The sequence below is a fragment of the Abramis brama genome (assembly GCF_963993115.1).
Source record: "Abramis brama genome assembly, chromosome: 20".
Classification (NCBI taxonomy): domain Eukaryota; kingdom Metazoa; phylum Chordata; class Actinopteri; order Cypriniformes; family Leuciscidae; genus Abramis; species Abramis brama.
In genome coordinates this window covers 18,327,251-18,344,124 of record NC_139982.1, presented here as the reverse complement: position 1 = coordinate 18,344,124, position 16,874 = coordinate 18,327,251, and the positions used below count along the sequence as shown (strand labels likewise).

General features: G+C 37.3%; 1 protein-coding gene across 2 annotated transcripts; it reads right to left on the bottom strand.

Annotated features, from left to right (window-relative positions):
• Nucleotides 1-149: 149 nt before the first annotated feature.
• Nucleotides 150-9,086, bottom strand: acsbg1 (acyl-CoA synthetase bubblegum family member 1). 2 transcript variants are annotated; one of them, XM_084094280.1, is made up of 15 exons: nt 8,904-9,086; nt 7,183-7,287; nt 6,463-6,527; nt 6,064-6,335; nt 5,850-5,938; nt 3,371-3,491; nt 3,207-3,287; nt 2,974-3,123; nt 2,707-2,883; nt 1,923-2,101; nt 1,591-1,824; nt 1,279-1,496; nt 1,025-1,164; nt 696-942; nt 150-554 (listed from the first exon to the last, which is right to left on the bottom strand). In XM_084094280.1, the coding sequence occupies exons 2-15, from the start codon at nt 7,242-7,244 to the stop codon at nt 478-480; spliced, it is 2,112 nt and encodes a 703-aa protein (XP_083950406.1). In that variant the 5' UTR covers nt 7,245-7,287; nt 8,904-9,086; the 3' UTR covers nt 150-477. The 2 variants fall into 2 exon arrangements, with proteins under 2 accessions (XP_083950406.1, XP_083950407.1); XM_084094281.1 differs by having other exon boundaries at nt 237-554; nt 6,469-6,527; nt 8,904-8,999.
• Nucleotides 9,087-16,874: the final 7,788 nt, after the last annotated feature.

The window sequence follows — 16,874 nt, the reverse complement described above, 5'->3', positions numbered from 1 at the left end:
TGAGCTTTAACATCAGCAATGAACTTTGCATTATGGTTAACAATTAATATAGTTCAAACAGCTGTTGACCTTTGCTGTGTCAATTGTGAAATGACTGTACCATCAAGACATGACTGTGGTCGGAATATATACTGTACGTCTATTTTTTATGGGCAAATCAGCCTATGTCTTTATTTTTACAGAGCACTTTTATACGATCATTATAACACTGCATCAAGATGAGAGCATTGCCATATACTGTGTATCCACAAAGCAAGCAAATTTTATTTTTAAGATCTGATCAAAACATACAGGAATATTAAACATCATATAACATCAAACTAACACTGTAAGACAATTAACAACAGTATGTTTAAAAATAATAATTAAAAGATTAGGTGTAAATTATGTAAATTAAAAAAAGAACATGTTTCTGCAATCTGTCTTGGCAAAAAGCAACAGTATCTTTGATAGAGATACAGCCAGTCTAGAGGTCTTCTATTCTCTGTAAAAACTCTGTATTTCACTGTGATACTTCTGCAACACCACTGGGCGACGTAGTTTCATTGTAGGGCCTGAAAAGAAATGTGTATTCTATTATCTTTTGGAATGAACAGTCATGCAGGTTCAATACAAGTTAAGATCCAGATACATTCCTCCACCCAGTTTATAAAAAGAAGCAATGGACATCTATAGGGAGGTATTTCGGCACTCACCTAGTTCTCCTCCAACAATTGAGAAATCTTTCTCTAATATGGTCCACTTTTGTATGCGTTGTGCGTTTGAGGTCGCTTTTGAATTGACCTGTGCTATACCCTCTTCAATGGACTGGTACACTAGCTTGTCTTTTCCTCCAATGATGTCCGACACTTTTGTCGATCGGCTACCAAGTCGCTGACAGTATTCCACAGCCTCCAAGCTAAGAATGTCTGTAGGCTCTGTGGTCTCTGGATTGATTGTGCACTATCCAAGGAAATGAAGAACAGAATAACCTAAATGATTTAAGAGTTCTTGAAGCCAGAACTTTTCTTAAAGCATAGTTTACCTTTAGTGTTAGCAGAATAGACAGAAATTTCCTTTTGTCTCCGATTAGCATAGCATTGCTGATGATTGGCAACTCCTGTTTCACTGCATCCTCAATAGGAAGTGGGGGAACGTTTTCTCCTCCGGCAGTGATAATGAGCTCTGAAAGGAAAGAGATTGAATGGAAATGCCCTTTAAAGCTAACCTAAATCCAATTATACAGTACCATCAAAGCTAGTAAAAAAAATGTGTAGGGTTAAAAATAGCATCCTGTACCTTTTATTCTTCCGGTAATGTAAAGAAAGCCATCTTCATCTACCTTTCCCAAGTCTCCAGAGTGGAGCCATCCATCTTCATCCAAAGCCTCCTTTGTTTTATGCTCTAGGTTGAGGAAGCCCATGAAGACATTCCGGCCCCAAAAACACACTTCTCCAATTCCGTCAGCATCTATGTTTACCAGTTTGTATCTGCAGCCTGGAACCACCTTACCACAGCTAGAAGAGTTCAAGGAAACATTACACAGTGAACTTGATTATTGACCTTCAAGTTAAAATTATTCAACCTGTAAATTGAGGAAAGAGGGCTTGCCTTGAGAAGCGGAACACATTTGGTCCAGACATAAAGTGGGGTCCTGAGCTTTCACTCATCCCGTAAGCTTCATACAGTCGAATGTTGAGACCGAGAAAGAACTGAAGGGTTTCTCTTCCAATAGGCGCAGCTCCCGAAAAGAATTTCACACAACTGGAGAAGCCCAGCTCGGCACGAAGCTTTTGTAAGACCAAGCTGTCAGCGAGAGTGAAGAGGAATGACTTCTCCTCATCCCTGATTTGAAGACAATGATTATAAAAACATAAAGGTCCACATAACATGAATGTAACTTACAGACAATGATATACAGTACTTTAAAAATATTTATGTACTTGGTAAGCCTTTGATTAGCCTCCAGACTAACTGACATGGCCCATGTCACCAGTTTCCTTTTCATGTATCCACACTGTGATATGCCTTCTTTGATCTTTTCCATAATTTTCTCCCAAACACGAGGAACGCCCATGTGGGCCGTGGGGTTTACCTCTCGAAGGGTGTCTACCAAACTCCCCTAAAAGGAAAGATAAAACAAGTGAGCAATGTAGAATAGACTTCTATCCTTTATTTCACAGTGTGGCAGTAGTTCAGTCTCAAGTCCAAGACCATATTTTCATGACGGACTTGGCCTTCACTTGGACTCGACCCTCTTCAGGTGTCTGTCTTGACCTGGGGCCAGTTGCATAAACTTAGCCACTATGTTAAGACTGTCTTAAGAACTCATTTGGCCAACTAGAAATTAGTCAAGAGGTAATCAGTCTTACTTTTCTGATTCAAATTAGACCAATCTACCTTTTTACCAGTCTTGAAGAAAAAAATTAGAAGACTAACTTTCAAGACAAGTCTAAGCAGTTTATTCAACCGGCCCCTGGACTCAACCTACTCAGGTCTTGGCCTGTACTCGAATGAGCTAGTCTAAATTACAACACTGATATTTGATGATAACACCAGTTACAGGATCTAAAGCAAAAGTTCCACCTTCCAGTAGAGTGTGCAAAATTAATAGAAACTTCAGGGTAGGTGTGCTGGATCTAAACTCTGCAGGAAAGTGGCCCTCCAGGAGCAGTACCAGACACCCCAATCTAAAGCTAATCAAGAGTCCTGATTTTGAGCAATTACCTTTAGAGCATCTGGCTGAGCAAAGAAAACCTGCTCCCCCCACTGGATCCCTGTCCAGAGATCGTAGATTTGGGCAGCAATATGGCTGAGAGGAAGGTAGCTGACCAGATACTCTTGCCTGATTTCAGCTGAATGAATATCTCCAGCCTTGCTTGCATGATGGGCCGTCCATGTGATCTATTGGAGTCCAGAATTCAAAATTGTCATTAATCTACAACACAACATTGCCACTATATTGTGAATGTTATTTTTTTCATAGCTGCTTACGTTGTCATGGCTTAACATCACTCCTTTCGGTGATCCGGTTGTTCCAGATGTGTAAATAAGTACGCAGCACTGATTGGCTTTCTGGTTACTGATGACTTCATCTAGTTCTTGATCAGAGATTTCCAGTCCTAGTCCCATGAACTCTTCCCACTGTCCAAAGACAAGCAGTCACCGTAAGTCTTTGGTAAAAAAAAAAGTAAACTCAGACAGGTCTCTGTTTATCCAGCACTCACCGAATAGAGATTGGGCATCTTCTCCTTCAAAGATCCAGAATACTGTACTATGGCTTTTAAGTGTGGCAGCTTATCCTTTACCTAACATTAAAAACGGATTAATCAGTTTGTTCATTGATTATCAGAAGGTCAAGTTTGAGAAAATAAAGTACATCAAATTTTACCTGTAAAATCTTATCCAGCTGCTTTTGATTTTCCACAACAATGACATTGGCTCTTGAGTCATTAGCGACAAAGAGGCAGGCATCAGGTGAGTTTGTGGTATAGATCCCTGTCATTATGCCCCTAGCATAAACAAAAAAATAGATGTGAGGGCAGGGATTCTAGCCCTAATATTGCTATTTATTTAGTTCGCTTCAGTTTGCATTTGATATTTATAGGCCCCTGTAAGAGCTTGGCCAATGTGTAAATGGACTTTTCATGTTTTATATTGATAAGACAACCCAGGGTCATTTTTAATAACCCTGGGTTATCTTGTTCCATGTTTCACAGAAAGTTCATTTACATGCACTTTTAGATATCAGTCAGACTAAGGCTGCATCCGAAAGCTTAGGCAGCTGACTTGTTTCTTCACTGCCCTATCAGGCAATGACTTTGCAGGCAGTGTACTTTGCGCACAAAGGTACCTCACGTAACTGATTTCGGACCTACTTCAGAGGCAGCATAATGCTTTAATGATCCACAGCAAAATAGAGAGAGCTTTGTTAAAGGCTGCCTGGTTCAGATTACACGATTTTTTTGTCTGTTACCATAGTCACTGTGTCAGATTACACGATTTTGACTCCTAAAAATCTTGTCATGTCGTGGACAAGAAACATGTCAGACTACACGTTGTTTTCCGACCAGTCATCGCGAGCCGTCTCACACTCATTCACTCGCACATACACACGCTCACTCACATAGCCTACACGCACTCACACACGCACGCACTCTTTCTCTCTCTCTCTCTCTCTCTCACACACACACACACACACACACACGCTCTCTCACTCACACACTCACTCTCGCGCACACACACAGTCACACTCACTCGCGAACACACACTCTCACTCACTCTCCCTCACTCACTCACTCGCGCGCCGTCGTCGTGGAGGACCGTTAAAAAATTAAACATGCTAGTCTTTCTGTCGTTGGTTGTCGCCCACTATGACACACTATACGAGATGAAACGATCGAATCTTGCGTCCCGACGCCCGTTGTCGTTTGCGAATCCCCACGACACCCTACGTCAAACGGATCGTGCCAAAATCGGGCTAAAATCGTGTAATCTGAACCAGTGAATATTTAATTACTACAATACTGATTTCTCGCTAGAAATGACATCAAAAGTGAAAAAGATTGGTCAAAAACGTATGTACACATCTAACCACCAAACGCAACTTTAAGACTCCATCTTTATTTTTTTGGTTAAAAGGTTAGTTCACCCAAAAATTAAAATTCTTTCATCATTTACTCGTGTTGTTCCAAACCCATAAGACTTTCGTTCATCTTCGGAACACAAATGAAGATATTTTTATGCTAAATGTTTGATGATAAAGTTCATAAAGAGATCGTAAAAATAATCCATATGAATTGAGCTGTTTAGTACAAATTTTCTGAAGAGACATGATCGCTTTATATGGTGAACAGACTGAGTTTAGATTTGCATGCTTGACGCACAAGAACAAACCTCATTGATTCTTGTGGAAGCTCAAACACGAGAATGAACCTCATTGGTTCTCGCACGGAAGCAAGCATACTTGAGCTTCTGTTTGCCATAACTGATGTGTGCGTTGATGTATTTAAAGCAATCGTGTGTCTTCGGAAAATTTGGACTAAACCACTCAATTCATATGAATTAGTTTTATGATCTCTTTATGAACTTTTTGAACTGTCCAAAGTGGTAGTTGCGTAGACTGTCAATGGAGGGACAGAAATCTCTCAGATTGCATTTAAAATATCTTTATTTGTGTTCTGAAGATTAATGAAAGTCTTACGGGTTTGAAACGACATGAGGGTGAGTAATTAATGACATTATTTAAATTTTGGGGTGAACTACCCCTTTAACTGTCACAGAATGGAATGCACAGGATGGTGGGATATCATAGGCAGTGAAGGATATATATGTTGCCTTGTTGCTCAAGAGACAGTAAGTGAAGCTAACATTGGATTCGGACGTGCCTTGATGCCTTCCTACCTTGGAATGCATCCTCCTAAGGCAGCATTTTTTAACTTACGGATGCAGCCAAAAACTAAGTGATTTCAAAATCATTACTTTTTAAAATGCCATGTAAACGCTTTAGTTAGCTGTTTTTTGTGAATTTGGACTAACTAGATAATTAAACTGTAGCTTGACCTGTATACAATTGTATAATCGTGAAACAGTTGGCCTTTGAATTGTGCCCATGACACAACAGACAAAAGGTGATGCACAGTGTGTATTTAATTATTTAAATATTTGATTTAAGCATTGTGTCATGTATACTTGGACAGAGAAATTAACACTGTAGTGTGATTACGCAAAAAACAGCTGTACCTTGATTATGCACATATAAACATACTTACAGTTCAAGTGTTTGGCAGTACAATTTGGGTTTAGCAACACCAAAACTTACAAGTATGAAATTTTAGGCATAATGTAAACAACCTACAGGTATTTCTCACCCTGCAAACACAGTTCCAGTAGCAGCGATAAACCACTCTGCAGAGTTAAATCCCAGGATGGCTACACTGTGGAACCGCTCCAGACCAAGCTAGGAGAATTGTCAAATATCACTGTATTATATCTAATCCGTAAATTCCATGCATATGACTTATGAGAATTATCTCATTGTAACATTAACATGAAATTAGTGTTTAAAAAACTTTCCAAGATCACCTTTAGAAAGCTTTTGGCGGCCATTCGACTGAGGTGATAATATTCCGAAAAGGTCACTTTTTCCCATTCGTTTCCTCTTTTGGTTGCCAAAGCAGTCAGCTTCCCATACTTCTGAACTGAGTTGGTAAACATCTGATGTACAGTGATGGGCTGTTCTGGGCAAAGTTCATCTATTCTCAGCTGAACTGATCCACTGGCTTCTGTAGTCCATAGGGATTGGGCTGGGGCCAATTCCGCACCTGCCAGAACCTTCTCAACGCTCTTTTTCTCTGCTGCATTGAATAGGAGATAATCACAGTTCAATGACTAAAAATCTGATGATGTGATTGAACGGTCAGAACATAATCCTGATATCAAAACTCTGACTATGATAAACAAAATAAGAGTTAATCTACTTACACAAACCTTCGCCAACATCCTGCTCCAAAAGGTCTGTCATGGGCCCTGAAGGTGAACAGTCTGAGCTGAAATGCAGAGTGCTGGCCTGTTAGATAGCAGTGGACTCTGGCTCTCCCTGCGGACAGACCCGGCTCTTGCTACCGTACCCATGAATCACATGGCGCAACTGCTCAACAGCATTGTAAGCCCCCACAATGATGGGTTTTGGTTACTAAGTCCTAAAGCCCCTGCAGCTTTGTTGGCAGATGGGAACTCACAAAATGTGTGAGAAACTAGTTCCCATCAGTCATAGAAACTACTGGTTTCTTTTTCAGTTCAGTTCTTGACGTAACAGCCACAAGTAAGGGGGCACATTAGGTTGCTTTAAAACTGGCATCCCTGCAAAATGACCGGCTTGATGCTCTTTATAAACGAGTGCTAGAACTGGCAGCTGAGCTGATTTCATTTCCGCTGCGCTTTTTGATTTAGAGTGTTTGGTGAAAAGCACAAATACCAAGAGATTTTTCCAAGTAGTGTTCTGCCAAACTCTTTTTAAATGAGACATTTTGCATGTTATTCTTACCTATGGCAACTGTAGATAAAGATAACTTCACACAAATTCTAAAGAAACTAAATCTATTCAAGTAAAATGAATCAAATATCAATCCATAAGATGGAAATTCAACAGGATGAAGCCATCGCAGTGCAAGGTAATTCAACAGATCTTATTCATTCACATACCTGTTTCCAAGCTGGTTACTGGCGGGATCAGTTTGCTGGTGTGTTTGAGTGCTGGTGCTCATGCTGACTACAGGACTGAGATGAACTACTCAAAATCTCTCCGTTCTTGGCATAATGAGGACAGAATGAATAGCTCCATGAGGCAGTGTCACAATTCTCCATGTGAAAAACTTCAGCTAGTATGTTGAGTTTCTAGGAAATGTTTTGAAGTTCTTTGAAAGTTGGCAAAAGACTGTTCAGTGTGAAATGTCTTTAGGTGAAAACACTTAATGCATATTAATGGATTTTGGGGGCTTTTATATGCAAATGTATTACAGTCCATTGCATTTTAATGATCAGCCCACTCAACTGAGTATACATTAAGTTATTCTAAGATATCTTAATCAAAATTAATTTACTATTACAAATGTGATATTGATTACATTTTTGTATTTCAATTTTTATTTTAGTTTCATCACCTTTAGGTAAAGAGAGAAAGAGTCATATTTTTCTCTTCTGTGAATTTCTAATAGCCTAACACAAATATTTTCTATCATTGGACCTTACTATATATAGCTTATACTGCCTCTGTTTTGTGATTTGTTGTGTTCCAAACACCAAATACTTTATTTTCAAATCCTTTCTGTTTAGTGCAACAAAGCATACAATGTATGGGCCAAGGACAGATAAGAGTGTCCATGATAAGAAAAGGATAAATCAATCAAAAATCTAGTTTTAAATATATGTCAAGTTCTTAGAAATGTACTCTTTGTTAACTCTTTGTACTAGAAATGTTAATGTGATTTTAAAAAACCAATTTTCAAGAAACATTTCTATTAAATGTCTATAAAATGTCATGTGTTATCATCAAGGAAAGAGTAATGATATTTCCTATATTATTTACCCCTTTAATACATGTTCTATAGTGTACACATCTTAATATTTTTTTTCAAGTTTTAAATTATATTCTTCAAAGTAATGGTATTTTAAGTAAGTCACACCACATGACATTTTTAAACCTGAACTAATGTTGTCTTGTCATAAAAAGGTTAAAAATTAGACTTGCATGAGGATCTTCAGAGGTCTTTGCTATAATATAATTTCCCATTTTATGTTTGTTTTATGCATGTTGTGTTTTTTAAATATTAATAAGCAGTGAAGTAGTTGTTAAAATTTTATTAAAATAAATAATTATTCTAAAAATAATTATTATTATATTCTAAGAAATAACAAGAAATAATAATAACATTAAGCCAAACTACTTAGTTTTTCTTTGCTTTGATTTCATACTTTTAAATGAGGATTTTGTTCTTAAGCAAAACCCCCAGTGTTAAATGGACATCGCCAGTGCTAATTTAACACTGTGGTATCAGGATCATTGATCCAGATAAACATTTATTTTTACTTTGTATCCAATTATCTGTTTGCTTGAATTGTTAATATATATTCTGAAAAGTATAGTAGCCTAGGCTAATATATCCCCAAAAAATTAGCGTTATGTTATTGATTAGGTATAAGCTTAATGACACCTATTGAGGTCATGTTAACCGACCAAAAGCCCCACAGCTTGTCAAACCACATTGAATTTTGTATGAAGTTTAGCCTACTAAAAAATAACTTTTTTTTTTCTAACCGTGTTGGAATATGCAAAATTCATGCTATAAGATAATATTCATTACCATAAGCAGAAAAAGTAAATAGTAGGCTAAGTCTTTTCTCTCATGAAATTAAAGTGTCTTTACCTGGAATATGTGGTTCACAAGCTGCACTGCAACACTTGGTGATGAACTAAGCCCTCTTCACCGCTGGTAAAGGATAGGACGCTTTTGTAGGTTTTAATAGATTATAGGTAAACATCCACTTTATCAAGCTCTCTGGTTTGTTCTCGTTCTGAGGTATCCTTTAGTAGTGAGGGAAACCGCTACAAATGATTCAAAGGGCGAGTGATCGATCCCAGTGATTCATACTGAATCACAAACCCATTGACCTATTCATTCAAAAGAAGCGAATCAAAAGAGTGAATAGTTTGCTAACCGGCCATCACTGGCATGCATGCATGCATACATACATTCATTCATAGATACAGTTATTTGTTTATTTATTGCAGCTTATTAATTGCCTTTTTTAGGCTCCAAAGAGCTTTCCTCTCTCTTGAAACGTAAAAGAGTCGACTTCTGTGGCCATCTGGTGGTCAAATATAGTCGCTGGTTTCACATCTGAAAACAAAACAAATGAAAACATAAATTCATTTTAATCATGCCCTTGTTATTTCACAAGCATCAAGCATATAGGCTTCATTAACACTAGAGAAAAATAATTATATACATTATTTTTACTTTGTTTAAAATAATGTCTGCCCTCCAGAGTTTAAAAGTAGCCTATAGTTTCAAAAATAAGGCTAATTATTTATTTAGATGTAGGCTAATGAATGCAATCTTCAGAGAAGTATAGTCATTTAACCAACACTTATAATGGAATGATCTACCCCTTTCTATCAGATTGGAACCTACATTAACTATTTTTAAACACAAGCTTAAAGAATACCTACTAGCATAAGCATTTAATGGGGTATAGTAGTTGTTCTTGTAGGCTATTAAACTGAGGGGTTTATTTTGCTGTTATTTAACTGTGGTGTTAATGTTGTGTGTTTTTTATGGTTGTCTATGTGTTTTGTACAGCACTTTGTTCAATGACCAGTTGTGTAATAGTGCTTAATAAATAAATAAATGAAATGAAATAATGTTCATTTACAAATAGGTAGGCAGCCTACTGTTCATAATGCATTGCCTAATGCTTTTTATTTTATTTATTATTATCTATTAGTAAATGTAGAATAACATTATCTAAGATTAATGGAATGGAGAGATCTAAAGATCTAAGTATTATTAGGCTAATTGTTGTGTTATGTACTTTAGGAAGGTCTTGTCATAAGCTTTCACTGCACCAGATGTCATGTTTCACCACTAGTTGTCTCATTACTCCTGCTTTTAAATGACAACCCAGCCTGTGAGCATGTTACTATTGCTGGGTTCTAATTTAAACATCTAACTTAAATATAAAAACTACAGATTGTAAGCTTTCAAATGATATATAGTTTGTCAATATTACTTGCTGTGGGATGGTGTCCCAGTTTAGCATACCAAAAGTACAATTGCAGGGTATTTTTTATTAAGTAGCCTACATAAATATGTAAATGTATTTGTAGAATACTTAGCACAAAAAAAAAATCTATGTCAAATACATTTTCATATATATATTTTTTCACTAGCGGAGAACTTTATGTAGGACATGTTTTGTCCCTTATCTTAGTGATATGTTTTATGTTTGAGTTTTGATCACAGGATATATTTGAATGTTTGAAAGGCTGTGGCGACTGTGCTTTGTGTGATTTATGCAATATGCAGCAACAAGAAGGATAAACCAGGGGTGCGTTTCCCAAAAGCATCTGTAACCCCTTGTCCCTGTTCTAAGTATGGTAGGCTACTGTATCTAGCTAACCCACTTTTGTAAATATATAGGCTAACACGGGATGGGGCCCTGGGTCTGGTTCTAAAATAAATAATAATAAAACAAATAACACAGGTGTTGGTTTCTTTTCTAACTAATTGTTTAAACAAAACTTTGTAAACACTAACTTTGGCGGTGCCTCCACTAAGCAGTAATTTTAACTTTAATTCCAGTTAATTCCCACTCAGAACGTAGACTTTAACTCACAGTATTAAATCCAAATAACACACCGAAATGTGAATGGGAAAAATTATATACCATTTACTGAAATAAAGGGGAAATAAAGTATTCAGTACATGTGATTAAATATGTTTAAAGTTAGGGGGAAAACAGTTAAACAATATGCAATACAAAATTAAACAATTCCAATATGAACCCTCAATTCAATTGACACCAAGATCAATGAAATTGCAAATCAAGTCAAGTCTAGTCATCTTCATTTATCTAGCGCTTTTAACAATGTAGATTGTTCCAAAGCGGCTTTACATTAATAATAGGAAAATAAAGTAACAGATGGTTTTGGCTTTATAGCAGTTCTAGAATAAAGTTATTGTCCAGCTAAAGTTAGATTTGATCGTTCCGTCACAACGATCATTAGTTATTAACTTAGGGGCTGCTAACACAACACCGTTTTAACAGAAAACTCTTAAGTTCTTTCTGCGCAAACTTTCAAAAACGCGAACCCGTGAGAACACTGATGGCGTGCACGTGTATAACGAGTTCAGTCTAGTATGCATGTTTGAATATATGTGCGCAGGCGTGTAGTCCTTCCCTACAAACCAACCCTCAACAAACTACTTGTCTGGCCTTAAAATTTATAATACAGAATTTTTATCGCTTCCGCATAGCCATGCAAACCGGAATTATCCCGACAACGCTTTATCTGTAGAGAGGTAAAGGGAGGGGAGGGAGGCCTTCACAAGGGAGAGACTACACTGTAAACCCGAATAAGTTAGCAGAACTCAAAAAATTTAAGGCAATCGATTGGCTATTTTTTTTTACGTTTTGAAATTGAAAGTTTAAGTAAGCAGAACTGGCAGATTTTAAGTTTGTACTTAAGCATTTCAAGTTAAGAACAATTAAAATCAGAGTACACTATTTCATACATTTAACTTAAAACCTTTGTGTAATCTCAATGTGAACACTTTCATTAGTATTAACTTATAGTTTTAACAAGCTAGTTTGCTATATAACATACTATTATGTTATCATGCTAACAATAGTATGTTATACAGCACTTGCTGCATGAGTGCAACAATATAAAGATTTTATTTGCTCTCAAATCAAGCCGCATGCACCACTTGTCACCATGATGGTAACTATCCTAAAACCAACATTAACAGAAATTCTTCTAAATTAGCATAACAAAACATTAATCAATACTCAATCTCCCACTTAACATTAATCTTGCACAAAAAAAAAAACATTATATTACACTTAATTTTAGCATTTACTCTCCCATTCAAGTGCCATCGGCAAAGCATGCTGGAAAATAGACATCCCAGCCGTTTTAGTTAAACTTAAGTTTGTTTAAATTAAAATAAATCATTTCATAAAACTCAAAACAATGAAACAGTTCAGTTTACTTAAAATATATAAGTTCTGTGAACTTGAAAGAAAAAGAAAGTGCTAAATACTCATAAAAGTTCATTTGACTGAACTAATTAGTTTAATTTAAGTTTGTCCTACTCAAACCAATTAATTATTTTGAGCGTTAGGGTTAACAGTGTAGTTGACACTTCAGGACTGCGTTGTCGTCACGTCCAGGCGCAGGTCCTTCGTCAGATCTGGATACGCCCTGGATCCAGCGGACTGCAGTAAACCTCGGGATAAACAGAGAGACTAATATTAGCGTAGACGCCATTCTTCTTATGATGTAACGAGTACATCAGGATTTATGGGAAGTGTTCCCGGTTCCGGCTGACCTAATCTATGCAGCCTAACATTGTATTATAGAAGTCTATAATGTGTTATGTGTATGCTAGGTCAAAGATATGTGTTTTTAGTCTAGCTTTGAACTGACAGAGTGTGTCTGCTTCCCGGACAATGTTAGGAAGACTGTTCCAAAGTTTTGGTGCTAAATAGGAAAAGGATCTACCGCCAGCAGTCGATTTTGAAATTCTAGGTATTATCAACTGGCCGGAATTTTGAGATCGCAATAGACGTGAAGGACTATAATGCGTTAAGAGCTCGCTCAAGTACTGCGGAGCTAAACCATTAGTGCTTTGTAAGTAATATTTTAAAATGTATACGATGTTTAATAGGGAGCCAAAGCAGTGTTGACAGAACAGGGCTAATATGGTCATACTTCCTGGTTCTGGTAAGAACTCGAGCTGCTGCGTTTTGGACCAGTTGTAATTTGTTTATTAAGCATTGTTACATCCCCTGATGGCTTAGAGGTATGAGGAAGACGTTCATAATTTAAAAAAAAAACAAATTAAACACTTTCCTATAGTTTTGATCTCCGGGAAGTATTGTGGGCGAATGACTCACTGACAACAAACTACTGCAAACAGGTGGTTCGCTTTATTTTCCATACAAACAGAAATTGAAATAAATGTAAACAAACAAAATAAACGTATTTACAGCTATATACAACTTAAGCAAAATAATTGAAAAGTAATAATTGAAATAAGTCACAGAGAGAAAGAAACTGAGCGGTGCTAAACAAACAAAATAACAAAACTAAAACACACACTCTAACTAATAATCCCCACTCTCTAAACTAACTAAAAGCAAAAAACAGAAAATAAAGAATTCTTCAGCGCTTAACACGCCATAACTAAAACTTTACTAACTAACCAAACCAAAATTACACAGTTGCACACGCTCCTTCCCTAATGTGTCTAACAATTGTTATGCTACGTGAATGCAAGATGTAGGTCACGTGACATACTTCCCTTTTCTTTTCTCTCCGGACTGGTACAATGGTAGATCAGGTAAGGAGTCCTCTGAGTGAGCAAACAACACAATCCAACAAGAAAACAGGCAAGCGAACCACCACAAAGTCAGTACTCTACAACAATAGTAGCACAAGCCAACAAACGCTCCAAGCTCCTCCTCTTCCGTCCTCCAGAATGGCTTAAATCCTGAACCATAGCCAATGATTGGTTGTCTCCGACCAATAGCAGCACCTAAAAACTTAAAGATAGCAGAGAGCGGGAAAACAGGAAGAAACCAACAGCAGAGGGGAGCAAAGGCAGCAACAAATGACAAAAAGGGGAGGGAAGAAAACACTGGCACGTAACAAGCATGCAGTGCAACTACCCATAATAGCATTACTCTAGCCTTGATGTCATGAACGCATGAATTAACTGTTCCGCATTTGTCAATGAGAACATATGACGTAATTTAGATATATTTTTAAGATGGAAAAATGCGGTTTTACAGATACTAGACACGTGAATTTCAAATGAAAGATTGGTATCAAAGAGCACACCCAGGTTCCTAACCGATGACAAAGACTTGACAGAGCAGCCATCAAGTGTTAGACAGTATTCTAGGTTATTACGTGAGGAATTTTTTTCTCCAATAATTAGAATCTCTGTTTTTTCAGAAATAAGTAGTAGGAAATTACTAGTCATCCAATTTTCAGCTATGCATTCCGTTAATTTTGTGAATTGGTAAGTTTCGTCAGGGTGTGAAGAAATATAGAGCTGAGTATCATCAGCATAACAGTGAAAACTAATTCCATGCTTCCTAATGATATCTCCCAAGGGTAGCATGTACAGAGTGAAAAGCAATGGTCCTAGTACTGAGCCTTGTGGTACGCCATACTGAACTTGTGATCGATGAGACATCTCTTCATTTACTGCTACAAACTGATAAAGGTCAGATAAGTATGATTTAAAACATGCTAATGCAATTCCACTAATGCCAACATAATTTTCGAGTCCATTTAAAAGAATGTTGTGGTCAATAGTATCAAATGCAGCACTAAGATCGAGTCGCACTAATAGCGAGATAAAACCACGATCGGATGATAAGAGCAAATCATTTGTAACTCTAATGAGGGCAGTCTCAGTACTATGGTATGGTCTAAATCCTGACTGAAAATCTTTGCAGATATCACTTCTTTCTAAAAAGGAACATAGTTGTGAGGATACCGCCTTTTCTAGTATCTTTGACAGAAAAGATAGATTCGAGATCGGCCTGTAATTGACTAATTCTGTATGATCAAGTTGTGTTTTTTTAACAAGCGGTTTAATCATATACAGCTTAAAGGTTTTTGGTACGTATCCTAATGACAAAGATGAATTAATGATATTAAGAAGAGGATCTATGACCTCTGGAAGCATCTCTTTCAGTAGCTTAGTTGGTATAGGGTCTAACATACATGTTGTCGATTTAGATGATTTAATGAGTTTAGCAAATTCTTCCTCTTCTATAGCAATGAATGAAGGGAATTTTTCCTCAGGGACACTACAATGCACTGCCTGATGCGATTCTGTAGTAGACGGTTGCATGGTTATAATTTTCTCCCTGATATTATCAATCTTATAAGTGAAGAAGTTCATAAGGTCATTACTACTGTGCTGCTTGGAAAGTTCTGGGCTTAAATACTAGAGTATGATTACGACAATGAGTAGGTCCTGACACGTGTTGTCTAACTCCAATAGAGTTAAGAATGTTTTTAAATGCCAATCCCAATGCATCTTTTTCGTTATATACATTAAAATCACCAACAATTAGGACTTTATCTGCAGCCAGTACTAACTCTGATAGAAAGTCAGCAAATTCTTTGATAAAGTCTGTATGGTGCCCTGGTGGCCTGTATACAGTAGCCATCACAAATCTCAAACGTGATTTATCATTTACACTATAGATTGCTACATTAAGCACCAACACTTCAAAATAATTATTTTTGAAACTAGACTTCTTAGTAATTCTGAAAATATTACTATAAATTACAGCAACACCTCCCCCTTTGCCTTTCAGATGAGGTTCATGTTTATAACAGTAATCTTGCGAGGTGGACTCATTTAAAGTAATGCAATCGTTTGCCATGTTTCTGTCAAACACAGCACATCTAGATTATAGTCTGTAATCATATCATTAACAGTAAGTGCTTTTGAAGTAAGGGATCGAATATTCAGCAACCCGCTTTATCATTTGCTCATTTGTATTATATCTGTTTTTATTTGTTGAACATCAATTAATTTTTTTCCCTTAGATGGGTTTAGAAGTTTTTTGTATGTCCTAATTCGGGGAACAGACACAGTTTCTATATGATGATCTCTAGGTGAAAGAGGCTCTATGTGATGGGATTTATCTGACCTTGGTGATGTGAGACAGCTGGCAGACGGTCGGTTTAGCCAGTCTGTCTGCTTCCTGACCTGAGCCCCAATTCATGTTTGAGCTCTAAGACTGAGTGCCATATTACTAGAGAGAAGAGCAGCACCAAGATGAATACCATCTCTTTTCAACAGGTCAGGTCTGCCCCAAAAACTTTTCCAAATGTCTATGAATTCTATATTATTTTGCGGACACCACTTAGACAACCAGCCATTGAGTGAGGACAATCTACTAAGTATCTCTTCACTCCTGCGAACAGGAAGGGGGCCAGAGCAAATTACAGTGCCTGACATCGTACGTTCACACACCTCTTTAAAATTAATTCTAGTGATCTCCGATTGGCGGAGTCAAACATCATTAGTGCCGACGTGAATAATAATCTTAGAGAATTTACGATTAGTATTAGCCAGTACTTTTAAATTAGCTTTGAAGTCAGGCGCTCTGGCTCCCGGCAAACATGTGACTATGTTGGCTGGTGTCTCTATTTTCACGTTCGGTGTAATAGAATCGCCAATAACTAGGGCACATTCAACAGGATTCTCAGTGGCTGTTTCACTGAGTGGGGAGAATCTATTTGAAGTTGTAATCGGAACAGAAGAGCGGTGTTTTGTCCTGCGACTGCAGCGCCTCACTGTCACCCAATTGCCCAATTGCCTGCTGCACGGGCTCTACTTCAGCCGGACCCGAACAATGTACAGAGTTCACTAAGCTAGTCGCATCCAAAGCAGTATCTAAAGCCCTTGCATGCTTACTATCCTCGATTAAAGTTTGGATGTGTGTCTCTAGTTCTGAAATCTTCCCTGTCAGCTTGACTATCTCCCTGCATTTATCACAAGTAAATCCTGTGCTGACAGAGAAGGCTATGCTAAACTTGTTACATGAGGTGCAAGTAACAATAAGAGGAGAAGATG